Source organism: Notechis scutatus, chromosome Z, assembly GCF_049901735.1.
Source record: "Notechis scutatus isolate UNSWTSFEM ecotype Mainland chromosome Z, rNotScu1.2, whole genome shotgun sequence".
Taxonomy (NCBI): domain Eukaryota; kingdom Metazoa; phylum Chordata; class Lepidosauria; order Squamata; family Elapidae; genus Notechis; species Notechis scutatus.
The window spans coordinates 43,116,605-43,136,274 of NC_142025.1; the positions used below are offsets into that span (position 1 = coordinate 43,116,605).

The 19,670-nt window shown below is 38.9% G+C and overlaps 1 protein-coding gene across 16 annotated transcripts in view; it reads right to left on the reverse strand.

Annotated features, from left to right (window-relative positions):
- DYNC1I1 (dynein cytoplasmic 1 intermediate chain 1) overlaps positions 1 to 19,670 on the reverse strand; it is a 273,836-nt gene that overhangs the window by 207,994 nt on the left and 46,172 nt on the right. For 8 of the 16 annotated variants that reach the window (XM_087945424.1, XM_087945423.1, XM_087945411.1 and 5 more), the window contains 3 exons: positions 14,945 to 15,067; positions 6,889 to 7,003; positions 2,736 to 2,826 (listed from right to left, as the gene is read on the reverse strand). In XM_087945424.1, the coding sequence (XP_087801550.1) occupies positions 2,736 to 2,826; positions 6,889 to 7,003; positions 14,945 to 15,058 (320 nt within the window). In that variant the 5' untranslated portion in view covers positions 15,059 to 15,067. The remainder of the gene's footprint in view (positions 1 to 2,735; positions 2,827 to 6,888; positions 7,004 to 14,944; positions 15,068 to 19,670) is intronic. The other 8 variants (XM_087945421.1, XM_087945414.1, XM_026675663.2 and 5 more) reach the window with 3 other exon arrangements.

Here is a 19,670-nt window from a genome sequence, read left to right on the forward strand (position 1 = left end):
TGCATCTGGATGACTAAAATTAACCGGGTGGTTGTTTAAAAGTCTTTAAAATGGTATCACTCTTAGAAGAACTAAAAATGGAACTTTAAAAATGGAAAGAAGATGCACAAGAAGGGAGAGGTTCTTTTGGCTTCGTATTTCAATTCTTAGAAATGGAGATCTGGAACTATGAGAAACAACAAGAAACGCTTGCAGAACAAGAAGATTGGGACAAAGAAGAAGCCATCTTTAATGATCAAATAATTTTAAGTGGGGGAAAAAAGAAAAGGGGGGAAAGAGAGTGAAAGTTTAAAACTAGAAAAAACAACCAAAAAGAAGAAGAATTTGAAAGATAAGTATAATATTAGAAAGCAACAGAAGAGGGGATTACAGATGATAGAGTTAGAAGTAGAGCGACGAGGGGGTAAAAAGGGGAGAGAGAAGAAGAGGGGGAAGAAGGCAAGGAAAAGAAGTTGTAAAAGACAGAAACAAGAAATGGAGAAACAGGGAAAAGATATAAGGATTGTAACCATAAGCTTGTTTAGAGATAATGGGTGAAAATTTAATTGCAAAAGGGATTCTGCAAAGGTACATAAGATAGCATTGTTATATTATAAACAGAAATAATTTTAGAAAATATGATTAAAATGATGGATAAAATATTTACTGTAATGTAGTTGAATGTTTGGTAATAAATAAATGAATTAAAATGATTGAGAGAATTAAATGGGAACATTTTTAATTATTAGTAATGATTTATAAAAATATAAGTGAGAAATATGGAAAAAAAAGAATTAACTATGGAAAGTTTATAAGTGTTCCCAAGGAAGTATGATATTTAACTGAAAAGAAATGTTAAAGATGTTAAGATTTTAATGAATATTAATGAATATTAATGATAGAATTGAATTGGAATGGAATGTGTGCTTTATTTACATATATTTATATATATATAAATTTATTTATATATATATATATATATTTATATTTCTTTTTAAGAATACAGTGTGTATTTTAAGAATGTACCAAGCAGAATTCAATTGGAAGTTATGTATTATATTGAATGCTATAATCTTAAAGGTATACATTGAAGCTTAAATAAGAGCTTGAATGGATAAAATTAAAAGATATAAAGATGTCATACTCCAATTGGTAACTACAGGGAAAAATTTGTTTAATAAGAAAAGATAATATGAAATTGAAACAGGACAGACAAAAGTATAAATATAATGATTTGATTGAGATAATTAAAATAAAGTTGAGAAAATTAAAAGAGGGGAAAACTATGTAGAAAATATAAAACGGTAATAAGATATGGAATAGAATATAAAAATGGGCATGAAATTGAGTTTGGTGTCTGTATGAAGAAGTGATAACCTGGGACCATGCTATTTTCAAAAAGATGTTTTATTTGTATTTTGTTTTTGTGAAAACCCAAATAAAACTTTCAAAAAAAAAAGTATGAATACAGGAAATAGGTACGAATAATTAGGGACAATAGGACAGGGACGGTAAGCACGATTGTGCGCTTATGCACTCCCCTTACAGACTTCTTAGGAATGGGGTGAGGTCAATAGTGGTTAGTTTGAGGGAAAAGGAGTGTGGGTTTGAGGATGTAACAACAGAGTCAGGTAGTGCATTCCAGTGTGATGACCACAGAGAAGGCCATAAAATGAGTCTGGTCATGATGACTCATTTTACACCCATCACGACTTATGACCAGAATGGATAAGCACCATTAAAGTCATAAGTTAAGAACTACCTGTATAGACTTGCATGGTGATATTAACAACTGTGAGCCACAATTTTGATATAATTTCATTTTGCGGCCTACTCTCTTTAAAACAGAGTGTTCAGTTACACAAGAACCATGACAGAAATATATTTCCATAAAAATATCCTCAAGAAAAGTAGATAGCACATACAATAAGCATTTCATCTTGTCATACTCCAATTGGTAACTACAGGGAAAAATTTGTTTAATAAGAAAAGATAATATGAAATTGAAACAGGACAGACAAAAGTATAAATATAATGATTTGATTGAGATGAGATAATTAAAATAAAGTTGAGAAAATTAAAAGAGGGGGAAAACTATGTAGAAAATATAAAACGGTAATAAGATATGGAATAGAATATAAAAATGGGCATGAAATTGAGTTTGGTGTCTGTATGAAGAAGTGATAACCTGGGACCATGCTATTTTCAAAAAAGATGTTTTATTTGTATTTTGTTTTTGTGAAAACCCAAATAAAACTTTCAAAAAAAAAAGTATGAATACAGGAAATAGGTACGAATAATTAGGGACAATAGGACAGGGACGGTAAGCACGATTGTGCGCTTATGCACTCCCCTTACAGACTTCTTAGGAATGGGGTGAGGTCAATAGTGGTTAGTTTGAGGGAAAAGGAGTGTGGGTTTGAGGATGTAACAACAGAGTCAGGTAGTGCATTCCAGTATGATGACCACAGAGAAGGCCATAAAATGAGTCTGGTCATGATGACTCATTTTACACCCATCACGACTTATGACCAGAATGGATAAGCACCATTAAAGTCATAAGTTAAGAACTACCTGTATAGACTTGCATGGTGATATTAACAACTGTGAGCCATAATTTTGATATAATTTCATTTTGCGGCCTACTCTCTTTAAAACAGAGTGTTCAGTTACACAAGAACCATGACAGAAATATATTTCCATAAAAATATCCTCAAGAAAAGTAGATAGCACATACAATAAGCATTTCATCTTACCTTCCTAGAGGTCCCAACTCTCCCGAATCTTGACTTCCAGCTTCACTGGGCGTGCTCACTGATTTCGGAGAGGGAGACATAGGGGTTGGGACTAAATAATGAAAATAACAGGTATCCCATGTTAAAACATGCAATGATTTCACTGATGTAGAGCACCGTCAAGAAAATTATGAACCAGGATCCAAATAATAAAATGATTGTACATGCAGGAGGATTTTAAATGGTGAAAATAGGAGGAGAAAAGAAAGAAATCAGAAATCAGCCAGTTCTAAATATTTTTGCTAAGTAAAGTTTAGGGAAGTTTAAACTGACTCACGAACCATGTTAATATCAGCATCCAATTTTTTATATTAAAAAATTAAAAGTCAAGGTTGACTCCAAAAGGAGAACTGATTTTTTAAGCATGGACAGGCAATTGGATTTTTTTAAAAAATAATTTTGTTTTTACCAAAGTTAGGGCTTAAATGTTTTTGTTGCTACTTAAAAACAGAATTATAATTGACAATTCAAAATATTACAGAGCAAAAAACTAAAAAAAAAGAAAACCTTGCAATTTTCTATGAAAACAAGAACAAATATAATTAAAGAAAAAAAAAGATATTTTGGACATTCATTTGAATACTCGCAAAACAGAATAGCTTCTTGTGTCTTTAAGATCATTAATATTTACTAGTGTAAAACTCCATAGTTTTCTGCTCAGATTGGTTGTTCATGATAAATAATTCCAGCAGATATGAATTCCTAGTGAGGTTTTTTTTTGTTTGCTTTTTAGCCTCATTTCATTTAACTTTTTGGTATTTTTATTCCAGCACAATAAAAATATTACTCCTGATGCTCTACAAAAATCTCAGACTTTTCTGGAAAAACAACAACAAGGGGATTCTAGAGGGACTAGTAGAGCTTTGTAATATTCCCCAGGAAAATTCTGGCTTGTGAAGTTAGTGTGGACAATTAACCTCCAGGTCAGCCCAACAGGTGTAAAGCCTGCAATCAGCATTTATTAAAGTTCCCTTGCACTAACCCTGCATCTAACCAATTACTTTTAAATTTGTTATAATACTGGTGGGACCAAGACAGTGGTGGGATTCAAATAATTTAACAACCTAATGACTGGCTGGGTGGGTGTGGCCTGGGTGGGTGTGGCCAGGGGTTTTTGCTCCCACTGGGAGCAAAAATGGGCCGCAGGGGTGTGTGCTACCCCCACGCCCCGTTTTGGGCCTAGTAGGAGCACTGGGAACAAAAACAGGCCGCAGGGGGCACTGCACCACCACCACCCCCGTGCCCTGTGTTGGGCCTAGTGGGCCTCCCTGCACTTACCTGGGAGCCAAAATGGGGCATGTGGGGACTCCTGGAAGGGGCGGGGCAGGGCCAGCCAGCAACTTAACAACCAGTTCGGCTGAAGTGGTGCAAACCGGTTGAATCCCACTACTGGACCAAGATAAAAGTAACCAATACCTATTTTAATTTACATTAGAATCCAAGAAGAAAAGAGAATCAGTTCTGGACCAGTATCAAGTGGAAGCCCAAAAAGGCAAAATTGGAGAAGATAAAAGGATTCTCTTTGGTTTATTATTTGTCAAATATATATGTCTATCTGAACAGCATACAGTAATGGTATGCTGAACCAGTGTAAAAATCTTAATTAATTTAATTAGAAATCTTTATTTACTCTCTACCACCTGGATGCAAAGACTGTTAAACTAAAATGATGATAGACCTTACAAAGCCTTCAGATCAATATTTTTAAACATAGGTACATTCTTTTGATTTGAACTTGATGGTTGGTGGGGGGGTTTTTTGGCAAGAGTGGATTTCTTCCAGGATGGTGTGATGTTGTCAAGCTAACTTAAGCTTTTGAATTTGCTGATGATCTCCCATCTCAGAATCAATCAGATTCATAACTGCTTTGTTTTTCAAGATCTGCCAAGGTCAGTTAGATACTGCCACCTGCTGTGGATGATCAAACATGAATATAAATCAGTATTTGGATAGAATTATGGTCTCAACTATTTTTAAGAACTTGAATTAACTAATCAAACTAGTCTAATTGGAAGGAAGCAACTCACTTGGGTATATATTAATCATAAACCATTTTGCTCATAGAATTGTTTTCCATGATTTAATTTATGGTAATAAATCTCTAGGCTGGAAGGGAGGGGACTTTTTATATCAAATATATAAATTAAAGATGAATTATTACTTTTTTAAAAGTGAAAACTCTCAACCACAATTAATTAGGCAGTGAAGGATTAAGATTTAAAAAAAACCAGGCCAATTAAAGCTAATCTTCACACAACTACAGTCAAAGATATAATTTTTGACAATGGCTATTTCAACTTCATGTTTAAATGTATACAGGTAGTCCTCAACTTACAACCAATTGCTTAGCAACCATTTAAAGTTATGACAACCCCTGCCCCAAAAAGGTACTTACAACCCCATTTTATAATTCAAATGGCTGCCCCCTGCCTCACATAATTGCATTTTGGATGCTTGACAACCTGATCACATTTACAGCTGTTTGCAGCATCTGGCGTTCACATAACTCAAATATTATTATTGTTGTTGTTGTTGTTGTTATTGCTGGAAACCAATGTTTACTTATGACTGCATGACTGTAAACTTGTTGCTTGTATCCTAACAATTTTTATTGACTATTTCCTAATATAATTTGATCGCTTATTGTGCCCTATGACTCTCATTAAGTGTTGTACTTTATGATTCTTGACTCTTGACAAATGTATCTTTTCTTTTATGTACACTGAGAGCATTTGTGCCAAGACAAATTTCTTGTGTGTCTAATCACACTTGGCCAATAAAGAATTCTATCTTTCTATCTATCTTTCTACTTCTGATTTCTGGCAAAAAAGAAAAACACCCATCAGCTAAAATGGGTTTTGCTAAATGACTGCAATGTTCACTTAATTATCACAGCAAAAAATGCCATAAAGTCAGGCAATCCTGTAGTAAGTCACTTAACAATCAACATGATTTACAATCATAATTCCAGGCTCAATTGTGGTTATAAGTTGAGGACTACCTGTATTTCCTCTGATTTAGCTCATTTTGCTAAACCATTCAAATATGTTGGCAGAGACACCAGTGAAACAGCCTGGCTACAGTTTGAATTCCAAAATCTTACACATATTCTCACCATGAACTGTAACCATAATAAACTGAGGGAGGGGGGAATACCAAAGACATTGTTTTGTCATAAAAACAGTTTGGCAGGGATATGTGTGAAGGGATATTGAAAATGAGTTATTATCCTCCAATGCTGCTTCTTGGTTCTATTACCCATGCTAGTAGAAGATGAGTTCTGATTTGCAAAAAAATATCATCAAGGAAGGCATGGCTTTAAAACAGTATTTCTCAAGCTTGCTAACTTTTAAGATGGGTAGACTTTAGAATGTCCCGGACAGCATTTAGGTATTCTGAGAGTTGATGTCCATAGAATTTAAAGTTGCAGTATTTGAGAAACACTGCTTTAAAGTCTGTGGAAGGATCAAGCTATTGAACAATATTACCCAACACTTTTTTAGATTGTGCTTAGTATTTTCCATGGGAGTGGGGGGAACAGAAGCAAGGGGCAAAATGATGGAACCAATGTTGCAGTATCATAAAACAACCCTACTTATTTCTGTTTGTGCACTGTGATGTTGCAGGCACACAAAAAATAGCAGTTTGTGGTACACTGCTGCAGCACTGTTTCCATCTTCTTGAAGAACAGTAAAAAATTAGGATGGAAAATGTACACACTGAACAAAAATCCAAGTGAACCATCTAATACAGTTGTATTTGTTTTATGATTTATGTATGTATGTTTTTATTTTTGGGTGCAATAAGTACATCTATCTTGGAAGTGGCAGTTATTATAAATAATTTAAACCTTGCTCCAAGCAGGATGGAACCCAAGCTACTAATGGTGAGGGATATGAATGACAACTTTGCTGGCATACAAAGCTTTCATTCAGCAAGGAAGGGGATAAGAATTGCTATCAACAAGCCGTACAATCATGAAGTTACATGATGTATAATCCACATACATCTCACTACAGACACATCAAGACAATAAAAGCTAAGCATGCAGTGATTAAAACAATGCTTGAATGTTACAAAAACTGAACAATATTAGTGGATCTATTAAGAGTACCTAAAGGAGGTTCTGGGGAAATACCAATGCTTTGCAGTAATGCTTCAGTCTCTCTTCTCTTACGATCCAGATCAGAATCTTCCTGAGGTAGTTCCTTCTTCTGCTGAGAATCTGCCTGAATTAACAATAATGAAGAATTATTCAGACTGTAGCTTCTCCTCCAAGAGAAGTAACAGGTTTAGTGGTGGAATTTTTAGTAGAACTGCAAAGTAAAGCAAAAAAGGTGCTCATCCTAATATCTGCCTCAAAAACGATATATTGTTTTTAAAGGAAAAACAAGACACATTAAATGCATCTGTGCATTTAATTAAATACATTAAATGCATCTGTGCAAAGAAAACAACCATTTCTAAATTAATCTTTTAAATCCTCACAGAACACATGTTCTGTATATTACTATCTTCATCTTTTTAAAACAGAAGTGTATTTGGCCGCTTTTCCCCAATTTTCAACTGAAAAAGTAAACATATGATGGGCACTTCCCAATTACAATCTTGGCTATTTCGCTCTGCTAAGAGGTCTTTTTTATTGTTGTTTCAACATAATAACACAATACCAATGCTAATAAAATACCAAGCCAGCTACCAAATCACTCTAGATTTTATCTGTATTTTAAGATGGTAATTTTAATCTTTTGCACTGCTATTTCTGATGTATAGCTAGAAAAGTGAGATTAGTATTTTCCTAAATAAGAAATATTTGGGCACTTAAGAAACTATCCAACTGTCTGTTGCAGCTCTGCAAAATCTACCTCAGTTTTTCATGCAACACATATGGAGCAGAAGCATTTTTCCAAGGTTGCAAATGAATGTGTTTCTCCACCCAAACTTTAATTGTACAGCAGGTTATATATTATCTTCTAGATCAGGTGTTAGCAACCTGTGGCTCTGGCTCTTTGGGCCCTCTGCTGTGGCTCCCTGTTGGGTGATCCCACCACTGGCTGGCCCTGCCCCTCACCCTCCCCTCCCAGTCACTCCTTGCCTGGCCTGAAAAGGTAAAACACAAAAAAAAAAAAATGAGAGGGAGGGAGGGAGGGACCCATTTCCCACAGAAAACACCAGTAGCCACAAAACCCTGGGTAGGCATGGGTGGAGGAATCATGTGACTGGGTGGGAGTGATGTTGAGTTGGCCACACCCACCCAGAATTTGTGTTTTCTTCTCTGTGGGAAACAGGCCCAAATGGTTCTTTGGGTGTTTAAGGTTGCAGGCCCCTGTTCTAGACCATCCAATCACTGCTGGGCCTATAATGTATTAATTCTGATTTAACTTCCTATCCAAGTGTCTTATAAAATTCACACTATAATAAAATGTCCACCATTTCAAAACCAGCATCATTATAGATACAAAGCCTTTGAGAGAAAGCATTTTTGAAATCTACCACATAGCATGTCTGATAATGTGGCTCTTGAAAAGGCTATTCTATATTTTTTAAAATACAAGTTATTCAAATATTTACGGAATTGTAAAATACATCTATAATGAATTCACTGGTAATATCCAACGGATAATAGGCATTTTATACTGTAACTATTGTTGACAAAAAGAGAAATACCATCATTTAATGCTTCCCTGATTTTGTATGAAAATGAATTTCACTGTCAATTCTCATCTCTATTTTGTGCTGTGACTGAATTAAAAAGGGAGGAGCATAAATTCCTTAATTAAAAATTCCCATGCACATTCTCTAGGATATACCAAATAATATGTCACATTAAAAGAATAAGACAGTATCCTAAAGCCAGAAGGGCAACAATGCAACAGTAATTATCATTTATTTTTGCTGAATATGCAGCAAAGTATATGCAGTTTTGCTACCTTAGCAACCAAACTAACCGAGCCATAAAATGAGAAAGGGAGTTACATATTGCAATTGAATTTTTAATTATGTTTGAGAAAGAAAGAGAGAGAGAGAGAGACAGACAGACAGACAGACAGACAGACAGACAAATTATATGTTTCACAATTAACAATTCCATTTCAAGCCACTGTTTTGAAATCATCAACAGCTTTTTGTATTTATACACTAGTTACAATCAATGCCAGCTTATTTCTCTATTTAATCAGGATCCAAAAAAACAAGAAAAAGAAGCTAGATACTTTTGGACTATAGGACTGCAAAGCAAAAAAAAAGAAGAAGCTAAAACTTCTGTATTATAGGTTTGCAAATAATGATTGAAAGTATTAAGTAATGAAAGAACAGTCAATAAGTCCTCAACCAAATTAAAACTGGCCATTATTAGGTTCATACTAGGCATGGTGATATATCAAAACTCTTAACCTTAGTTAAAGAAGTTCACAGAAAACCACAACTAAGATCACTTGTGTTCTATCGCCAGAACAAAAGCAGACTCGAGACTGGAGTTGAATTCAGCTCTTTATTAACTGTCAGTAACTTCAACTAAAGTCGAGCCGCGGCAGCCCGCGGCTCGCAACCAATGGCATTTATTAAACTTCCCGTCGCTTAGGCGGCCAATCGGAACTGTTGTTATCTACCAATCGCCAGCGATGGTATTTGTCCAATAGGAATGCAGTATTATGAGTATGCAAACAAGTACACTACACCCCTCCCCTCTTAGTTTGATCCAACGTTACATGACGTAGTCGCGTAAGTAGGCGGGGCTTTGGTGGGTCCTAGTTGACCTGCGCAGTTCAGTCTCTGCATTGACCTCGGTCGGTTCGGACAGGCTCGCCGTCTTTCCCGTTCTTCTCTCTGGAACCTCCTGGAAGGATGATTCAGCCATGCCGCTCCCGCCGTGCCTTGTTGGGTTGGTTGGATGGCCGCTGATGCTCCTATCTGACGTGCATGGGCAGGTAGAGTCTTGCTCGGCTGCTTCTTTCCTGGTTCTCCTTCAGCTCTCTTTTTTCGAATTCACCCAATGGTTAAGTAGTTTTTATTTCTTTTTGGGCTTTCAGTTTCTGGTTGGTGGTTTGTTAATGGAGGGTTTTCCTTTCCTTTATTATTTAAAGGTTCCCCCCCCCTCTGGTTTTATTATTATTGTCTATCGGTTCTTGTGGATGTGTCTTTTCCATGTTCTGGGGTGTGTCGGTGTTTCGTTCAATGTATCGAGACCGCAGTTGATCGGTGTGTCTTTTCCACGATCTGCTGTCGGTTGTCTCTAGCCGGTACGATCGGGGGCCTGTAATTTGTGTTATCGTGGCTGGTAGCCACAACGGTTCTCCGGTAAGATTTTTTGCGTATACCAGGTCGCCTGGTATAAACGTGCGGTACTTACTGGAGGAGTATGGTGGCTTTTCGGTGTTGTAGGTGGGGTGTAGTCTGTCCAAATATGAGCGCAATTTTCTGCCCATTAAAAGTTCAGCTGGGCTCTTGTTTGTTGATGTGCACAGCGTTATATGTTGGATGGTGAGCATGGTGTTGATTTTGTCTTGCATATCGCCTCCTTCAAGTTTTTCTAATGCTTCTTTCGTGTATCGAACCATGCGTTCCGCCCTTCCGTTCACCGCTGGTTGAGCTGGCGCTGTCAGAGCATGTCGTATTCCTTGTTCTGCGAGGAATTGTTCAAAAGCTAAAGCTGTGAACTGTGGGCCATTGTCCGATACTATTACATCTGGTAGACCATGAGTGGCGAAGTTTCTTTAGTTGTTTAGTGACAGCTTCAGTCGTTGTTGAACTCATGATGGTGACTTCTAACCAGTTCGAGTAGGCATCAATGATGATTAAATATGTATATCCCTTTGTGGGTCCGGCAAAGTCTATGTGGATCCTTGACCAGGGGCCTCTGGGTGTCTCCCAGTCAAGGACCGGTGCTAAAGGGGGGGTAGGTCTGGACGACTGGCATTTATTACATGTTTTGACCCAGGTTTCAATGTCTTTGTCTATTCCTGGCCACCAGATGTAGCTTCTGGCCAGGGACTTCATTTTTACCATGCCCGGGTGTCCTTCATGTAACATGTTCAGCACGTCTTCTTGCAATTTCCGTGGAACAACAACCCTATCCCCCCCACACACACAATATGCATCCTTTCTCAATTGACAACTCAGTTTGCTGGTTTTTGAATGGTTTAAAAGTCTCGTTTTTTTTCGTTTTCCGGCCAACCCCTCCCCACCCAGTTCAGGATTCGGGCCATCAGTGCATCTTTTGCTGTTTCCCATGCAATGTCCAATGCGGTGATGGGCAAGTTTGATATCATTTCAATTTGCAGAGTGTGTGTGGTGGGAGCTGGGTCGTCATCGTAACCTGGTAGTGGTGAGCAGCTTAATGCGTCTGTGTGGGGTATGGCTTTTCCTGGTCAATAGATGAGCTTGTAATTGTAGGCTGCAAGAAATTCCAACCATCTTGTCATTCTTGGAGACAGGATGTTGGGGGTGGTCCTGTCTCCACCCAGGATTCCTAGCAGTGGTTTGTGGTCGGTAATCAAAGAAAATGTCCCACCATACAGATATTCATGAAAGCGTTTTACCCCCGAGATAGCGGCCAAGGCTTCTCTATCCAGTTGGCTGTAGTTTCTTTCAGCCATGGACAACATCTTGGAATAAAAGGCGATCGGTGCCTCTCTGCCATCCGGTAGTGTGTGGCTAAGTATTGCGCCTACGCCGAATGGTGAAGCGTCGCAGGTGACAGTTAGTGGTAGCGTGTCGCTGTATTGGATCAATACAGATTTGGATGTAATTAAGTCCTTAATTCTTTGGAATGCAGCTTCTTCTTGTTGACCCCATTTCCAGATGGCTTTTTTATCGAGTAGTCTATGCAGTGGTTCCGCTATTGTTGCCTTCTGCGGCAAAAAGACATGATAAAAATTAATGAGTCCCAAGAAAGCCTGCAAATCCATTTTGTTTTTGGGTCTGGGTGCTTCTTTTATCGCTCGTATTTTTTTTTCCGGTGGGGTGGATTCCTGCTTCATCAATAAGATATCCTAGGAACTCAACCTGATTTGTGGCAAGTTGGCATTTTTCTTTTTTGACCTTGAGTCCTGCTTCTCTAAACTTTTGCAAGACTGCCCTTAGCCGGTCTTTTAGTTGTTTTTTATTTCCAGCTGATATTAGTACATCATCGAAATAGGGAACCACCTCTTTTAGTCCTTGGAGGAGGCGTTCCATCAGGCTTTGGAAAATGCCCGGGGCCACGCTGACACCAAATTGTAATCTGTTGCATTTAAAGGCTCCTCTATGTGTTACGATAGTTTGTGCCTCTGCGGTCTCAGAATCAACTGGTAACTGTTGATATGCCTGCGTGAGATTGAGCTTTGCAAAAAAATTTCCTCCCCCCAACGAGTGCAACAGGTGCTGAACTACTGGAACAGGATATGCGCTCTGCTGCAATGCATGGTTCAGGGTGGCCTTATAGTCATCACAGATGCGCACGGACCCATCTGGTTTTACGGGGGTCACAATCGCAGTTTCCCATCTTGCATGGTCGACTGGCTCTAACACCCCTTGTGCGATGAGTTTGTTCAGCTTCTCATCGATTTTTGGCTTTAACACAAAGGGAACGCGTCTGGCCTTTAGCCTGATGGGGGCTATGTTCGGGTTTAGGCTAAATGAGATAGGGGTCCCACGGTACTTGCCTAAGGTCCCATCGAATACGTCATGGAACTCCTCCATCAGGTCTTTTTCCCAGTCTGTCACGGTGACGCTGTTGATTCCTGTCACTTCAATTCCTAGAGGCTCGAACCATTCTAAACCAAGTAGGCTCGGTCAACGATGGTCAATGGAAGAATTTCAGTATGTTTCTTAAACTTTACCTTGAAGTGTCCCAATCCCACTACCGGTATCTTGTTTCCTTGGTAGTCTTTTATCGTCAGGCTTTGCTCTTCAAGTTCTTTTCGTCGTATGTCTGGTATCAAGTTTTTTATCGTGTTCCATGATACCATTGACAGATATGAGCCGGAGTCTACTTCCATTTCGCATGGCTCTCCTTCTATCTGGACGTTTATTCGAACCTTCTTAGTATTAGTTGCTCTGGCAGTTCCAATAATAATTGTCTGATGCGTTTCTTCCTTCTCATTGCGTCGTTGACTCCTATTTTCCCGGCTCCAATGACTTCCGGTTGGCTTCTCCTTAGTTCTGGGGGTACTGCCTCGTCTTTTTGGACTATAGCTCTTTTTGTTTCGGCAGACCCTTGCAATGTGCCCCCGTTTTTCACAGTACCTGCAGATGGCATCCAAAAAACAACACTCAGAACGCGGGTGATTTCCTCCACATCTGGCACACTGAAAATCAGGTTTTCTCCCTCTTCTTTCTTGACGTTTTCGCTCTGATTGGTGCTTGTTTACCTCTTCGTCTTCTTCCTTGGAGTCGGTTGATGACTCGATGTCTTCATGGTGGGTGGTTGCGGTAGTATGTTTCTGGGTACCTTCCGCTTTCTTTTCTCTACTCTGGCTTGGGCTGTTGACTGTATTCATTTGCTTCATTTTCGCCGCAGATTTTTTTGCTGCCTCAGCTGCGGTTGCTTCAGCGATGGCTTCATTTGTGGTAATGTTGGGTTGATTTAGCAGTTTGCTCTGCAGGGTAGCCTCTCTCAATCCGAGGACTATGCGATCCCTCATGGCTTCATCCATGTTGAGGAACTCGCATGCCCCTCCAATGTCCCTTAATGCTGCTACAAAGTCTCCAATACTCTCGCCTTCTTGTTGATCCCGTTTGTAAAATTCGTGTCTTCGAATGAGGTTGGACATAATGGGCGCGTAATGGTTTCTCAGCATTCGGTTCAGGTCTGGCCTGACATCTGTTTGACATTGTTTGGTCTCGCTAATGCCTTCGCCATTTTAAAAATGGTTGGGCCCCAAAGCGTCAGGAATACAGCTCTCTTCCTCTGGTCAGTGATTCCTTGTAGTTCGTTGCTTTCTAAGAACATCAGGAACCTGTCAATATATGATTCCCAGTCTTCTTCGGCTGGGTTGAACGGTGCAGGTGGCGAGTTGTTGCCGGCCATCTCGTTGATTTTTCGGCTGTCGTTGCCACGTGCTTACAGTCTTTGTTCCTTCAATCCCACCTTCATCGCCAGTGTTCTATCGCCAGAACAAAAGCAGACTCAAGACCGGAGTTGAATTCAGCTCTTTATTAACTGTCAGTAACTTCAACTAAAGTCGAGCCGCGGCAGCCCTTTTTATAGCGGCTGCTCGTGGCTCGCAACCAATGGCATTTATTTAAACTTCCCGCCACTTAGGCGGCCAATCGGAACTGTTGTTATCTACCAATCGCCAGCGATGGTATTTGTCCAATAGGAATGCAGTATTACAAGTATGCAAGCAAGTACACTACAACTTGCTTCAGGCAGGCAAGATAGAAGTCAAATATATACAGAAGACCATTTTATTTCTGATCACCAACATCATGCCCTATATTGTAGATAAATTTTGTCTTTTTGTCTCACCTTTTCAAGCAAACAGACACTTGGTCATATGCTTCCCATCTTGACAATGGGAGACATCTGCTTAATATTTGCATAATCATTTTGTCTACCATAGTTTGAGTCCTGCTTCATTCCTTCAACCGTTACACTGGCTCTCTTCTGGCAATTCTCAGCAAGCAGAAACCAATACTTTGGGCATGGATAAAAGTTATGGACTAAAGGGAAATAAACATGCCTATCAAAGTTCAGGGAAGTACAAGAAGGAAAACACGACATACAAGATGGATGGAAAGAGAGATGACAGGACTGACATTGTACCAGATTGTATTTCTTTTCTATTTCCTCTGTTATGAAAAAAATATAAATCCAAGACATAAGTAAAAAGTACCGTATTTGCCGGCGTATAAGACGACCCGGCGTATAAGACGACCCCCCACCACCACCGGAAACGCCCTCCAGAAATCCCCGGCTGCAGCGGCAGGGCGGAGTGCCAGGGGCCGTGGGAAGAGCAGGAAGGCTGCAGCCTCGGGCGGAGCGAGGCGAGCGGGATGAAGCGGAAGCGACGCAGGGGATCCAGGAAGCCAGAGGCGCCTTCGCTGCGCTCCAACAAGCATCCGAAAGCCGGGGTAGTGGATATACCGCGTATAAGACGACCCCCACTTGGAGGCATGTTTTTCGGGCAAAAAGTCGCCTTATACGCCGCAAATACGGTAGGTACGATACCTTAACAGATATCACATACATTTACCTCTTTCTTTTTCCTTTCTTCTTCTTTCCGTTTCTTTTCCTCTCTTATTTGAGCCAATCTCTGTTTTTTACGTTCCAGCTCTGCTTTTAAGTCACTCTTGTCTGACATGATGATTCACTGCTTAGGAAGAAAAAACAGAATATATCAGTGTTGGGAACCAAGAAAAAAGTAATTTTTTAACCTCCATTTATCTCCAAATATCAATTAGCCTCTAGAATGGGAAAAGGGGAAAGGGGAAAAGAGTTCTGATGTGATTGAAAGAATTCCTTGATAATAGCCTAATTATATCGAGCAATGGTAAGCAAATATACAATTGAGTAAATGCATTATCAAAACATTTGATTTTAAAAGATAATTTTTTTTCAGCAGCCCATATTAAAATACTGCCTAGCCCTTGTAAATCTAAAAACAATTTTCTTGAACAGCTGTTACAGGGATGTACAACTTTTCCTACCTTGAGGATTACACATGGCTTGGCCAGTGGTTTGAAAAAGGTTTGCAAGAACGTTCTCTAGAAGCTTAGGAGATTGAATTGCAATCCTCGGTGTTCCAAAAACTGCCCAGCCCTGTCTTACAACTACAATTTGCTTAACTTCTATTTAATCCAGCTTCTGAAATTGGTCAGTATTGACTCCCAAGGGTTAAAGAATTATCCATTGTTGTTATTACTATTCATAGTACTATTAATTGAAGTAGTATTCATTAAATTATTTTCACATAATAAATCGGGAAAATAAACAATTTGCAACATCAGAAAGGGGGTAATGATTCTAGCATCAGCTGTTGCTTTCCAATGACCCATATGCATAATTTCTAAATTTAGAACTGCAAAATTCACAGGCAGAATCTGAGGAATAACCAATCTCCATCCTACATATTAATCTCAGAAGCACAATTTAGATTGGCATAAATATAAATGTGAATGCAACTTTCTTCAACCATTTTATTATGTACAACTAATTGAAGCTCGCTTCTGAAATATAATCCCTCTCAATCTATATATATAAAATGGAAATACCACTCATGCATCATCACAAAAACTCCAGAACCGTAAAGCCTACAAACTTGAAATTTGGCATGCATGTTCCTCTTGGCTTCTAAGTGCTCGCTAAGAAAGGATTTTTTGAAATGACCATCAGAGCATTACTGCTTCGTATATTAACGCGCTTTGATGCGAAGGGGTTCTACTCCCCCTCCCCACCTGAAAAGAAACCTGTTCCAAATGCAAAATACAAGCAGAGGAGAGGAGTTTCGGTTTCAATTTTAGTTTCACAGTACCAAGCAGCATTACTACAGAACAGTTGAGCTAAACCATGCCCAAGCTCCTTGCTGTCTCATTCTTGCTCACACAGCAAATAGTGTTTCAGTTTCCAAACAGCCCTCAATTCTCTCACACACTGACAGGATGCTAGCCAGATGAATACCGATGGATGCTGGTAGGCAGAGGCAGAATTTTCCCCCCCTTATTTTCTTACCCAAAAACTAAGCCCGACCACATATTTTCACAGCGAAGCACGAGTATCGAGCTAGTACACATTATTTTATCTTGATTGATTTATGAATTGACTCATTATGTGCCACTGAATCAGTATATTCAGCATGACTACATAGATTTTCTCCAAATTCCTTCAATCACATATGGTTTAACTGCAACTATATAGCCTATCAGCATTACTTTAGCTAAGAAGAATTGTGTTTCTGAGTAACACCATTTCCCGCCTCAACCTGTAACTTAATTCCCACTCTGATATGTTGTGAGTTTAAAAAAACAATCCAATTAGCCTCAGTTGTGATTACTGTAATGTCACAATCAATTTCTTAACTATTAATGGGGGGGGGGGGAAATCAAGATTCAGGACAGGGAAAGGCTAAAGAGAAATAATAGTTTCAGGACTTTTAACAAGTAACAGCATTATTATTGATTTATGTCCAGCATAGCTGAGCAAAGATTCCATCAGAGGCACACAGAGCCCAAGGAAAGCATCAATTATGCTTACTTTTACACTCTGCAGCATTGTTCAAATACATCAACAGAGCTTTGAAACAATCAATGCACATGCTGCCAAAGGCTATTATCTAACAAGTCCAAGAGGAATTTAGTAAAGAACTTCTAATTTCTAGAATTTGGGGAGTTTGGTCAAACAGATCAAAAAAGGTACAGTAATAACAAAGGATCTCTTTTTCCTTCTTATGACTATGGGAACTTTTACACTAAGTTTTTATTGTACAATTGTCATGCTTTATTGATGGAAGCCTAAGCATCCAAAAGTAAGATAAAAACCAATAGGTAGAAGCTTTACAGTGAGAGAACCAAATCTAAAATAAGGAATTTCCTGACTATAAGAAGAATTAAGCAATGGAGCAACCTGCCTACTAAAGTGGTCCTTGCTCCATTAAAGAAAGTTTTCAAGAATTAGAAAACTATTGGTACAGATGATCTGAGGATTCCTGTACCTGGCAGGGGTAGAACTAAAAGACCAGCAAGATACCCTCTACGAAACTATGATTTTATTGGCTGCCCAGACAGTGCTATATAAGTAGTCCTCAACTTACAACAGTTCGTTCAAAAATTAGAAAAGCACTGAGAAAAGTGACTTATCACTGTTTTTCCCACTTACAACTATTGAAGCATCCCCATGGTCACATGATCAAAAACCAGATATTTGGAAACTGTTTCACATTTATGACAGTTTATTGTGATTACCTTTTGTGACCTTCTGACAAGCAAAGTTAGAATGGGAAAGCCAAATTCACTTAACAACTTTGCTACTAACTTAACAACTGCAATGATTCACTTAAAAACTGTGTCAAAAAAGGTCATAAAATGGGGAAAATTCACTTACAAATGACTCACATAACAACAGAAAGTAGGGGCTTACTTTGTGGTCATATGTCAAGGACCATTCGTATTCTACTTTCATGTTTTCCTATTATCCATGTTTTTCTATTATTCACAAACAAACAAATCTACAAACTTGCTAATATGAGAGCAAAAAGAGTAGTCACACATGTATCATTTCTTCTCCCGTTACTACTATATAAACATTTTATTGTTATAACTCTCTTTCCCCCAAAGAATACACAGCCATAGCTTAGAACTGATCTAACTTAGGGGGCTTCTCCCCCCCCCCGAAAATAGCATGTGCCATGCCACCACTTGCTCAAATGGAGTTGCACGCACACACATGCTTCTCCCCACCCATGCAAAAATCCTCTCTGCCCCCCCATTCTGCACTGGTCCACAAAGCCAGAAGAGTTGAGGAAGTCTGATCTAATCCATTTGTTGTTAATTTTAATTGTTGTGTTTTCATAATTTATTATTTTCTTATAAATTTTAAATGTTAGCCATATAGTGGGACTTGTTTAGAAGGCATATACAGGGGTGGGATTCTACCAGTTCACACCTATTCACTAGAACCGGTTGTTAACATTCTAAGCAGTTTGAAGAACCGGTTGTTAGAAGAAATTACTGGCCTAATCCTGTAAGGAAGGCAGGAAGGAAACATTCTGGTGTTGCTTACAGAAACTGCCTCTCTGTTAACCCTTATTACATTCTTGGCAGGACTAGACTTCCTGTCTCTAGAACTTATCTGGAGTTTTTTTTTCCTCCTTTGCTAGTACTTTGCTTGTGTGGAGTGACCATTCAAAGTTACAATGGCACTGAAAAAAGTGACTTATGACCGTTTTTGTCACTTATGACTGTTGTAGCATCCCCACAGTCATAAGAGGCCAGGCGAAGAGATGCATGCCTCAATGTGAGTGATATTTAGTTGGCCACACCCAGCCAAAAACATGACCACCAAGCCATGTTCACCCAGTCACATGACCACCAAGCCACACCCACCACCTAAGCCACACCCACAGAACCGGTTGTTAAAAATTTGAATCCCACCCCTGGGCATATACATGACATAAAATACAACAAATCTTGAAGATAAGTTTGGATATGTTTCCTGATCTTTAAGTGGACAAAAAAATACTGCTCTAATAAAGATGCTGAAATCATCATCAAAATACTATACTCAGTTCTTTAGTTTCTAACGTTTCTAGGACTGTGAAAAACTATCAGTTCAGAGTTCTATATTGCAAACTGTATAGGGTCTTGTCTTACTCAAGCTAGCCTTTCCCCTAGGGTTGGGGGAAAAGGATTGGACTTTTTGGTTTCTTGAGTTTATAACACAATTCTTTTGCCTTCCCCATCTCAAATGGGGAAACTATCATTTTTTGGCAGATGTCATAGGAGGAAGCTCTAGAGCATGGGTGTCAAACTTGTGGCATCACTTTGGGATGTTTTTCCCATTCACAGCGCTGACCAAGATGTGACACATCTGGCCTGCGGGCCACGAGTTTGACCCCCCTGCTCTAGAGGATTCATAAAAGGAATATCAAGTCTATAAGGACTCTTATGTTAAAATAGAATAGAATAGAATTCTTAATTGGCCAAGTGTGATTGGACACACAAGGAATTTGTCTTGGTGCATATGCTCTCAGTGTACATAAAAGAAAAGATACATTCATCAAGAGTCAAGAATCATAAGGTACAACATTTAATAATAGTCATAGGGTACAATAAGCAATCAATCTTGGGGTCTCAGCTTTTACCCATCTCTTATAAAAGAAGATAAACTGCCTACAATAAAACATCACAGTACAGACTTGTCCCCTATACATATAATTAACTTTTCACAACAAAAAAAAATCAGACCTATTCTGCCTGATG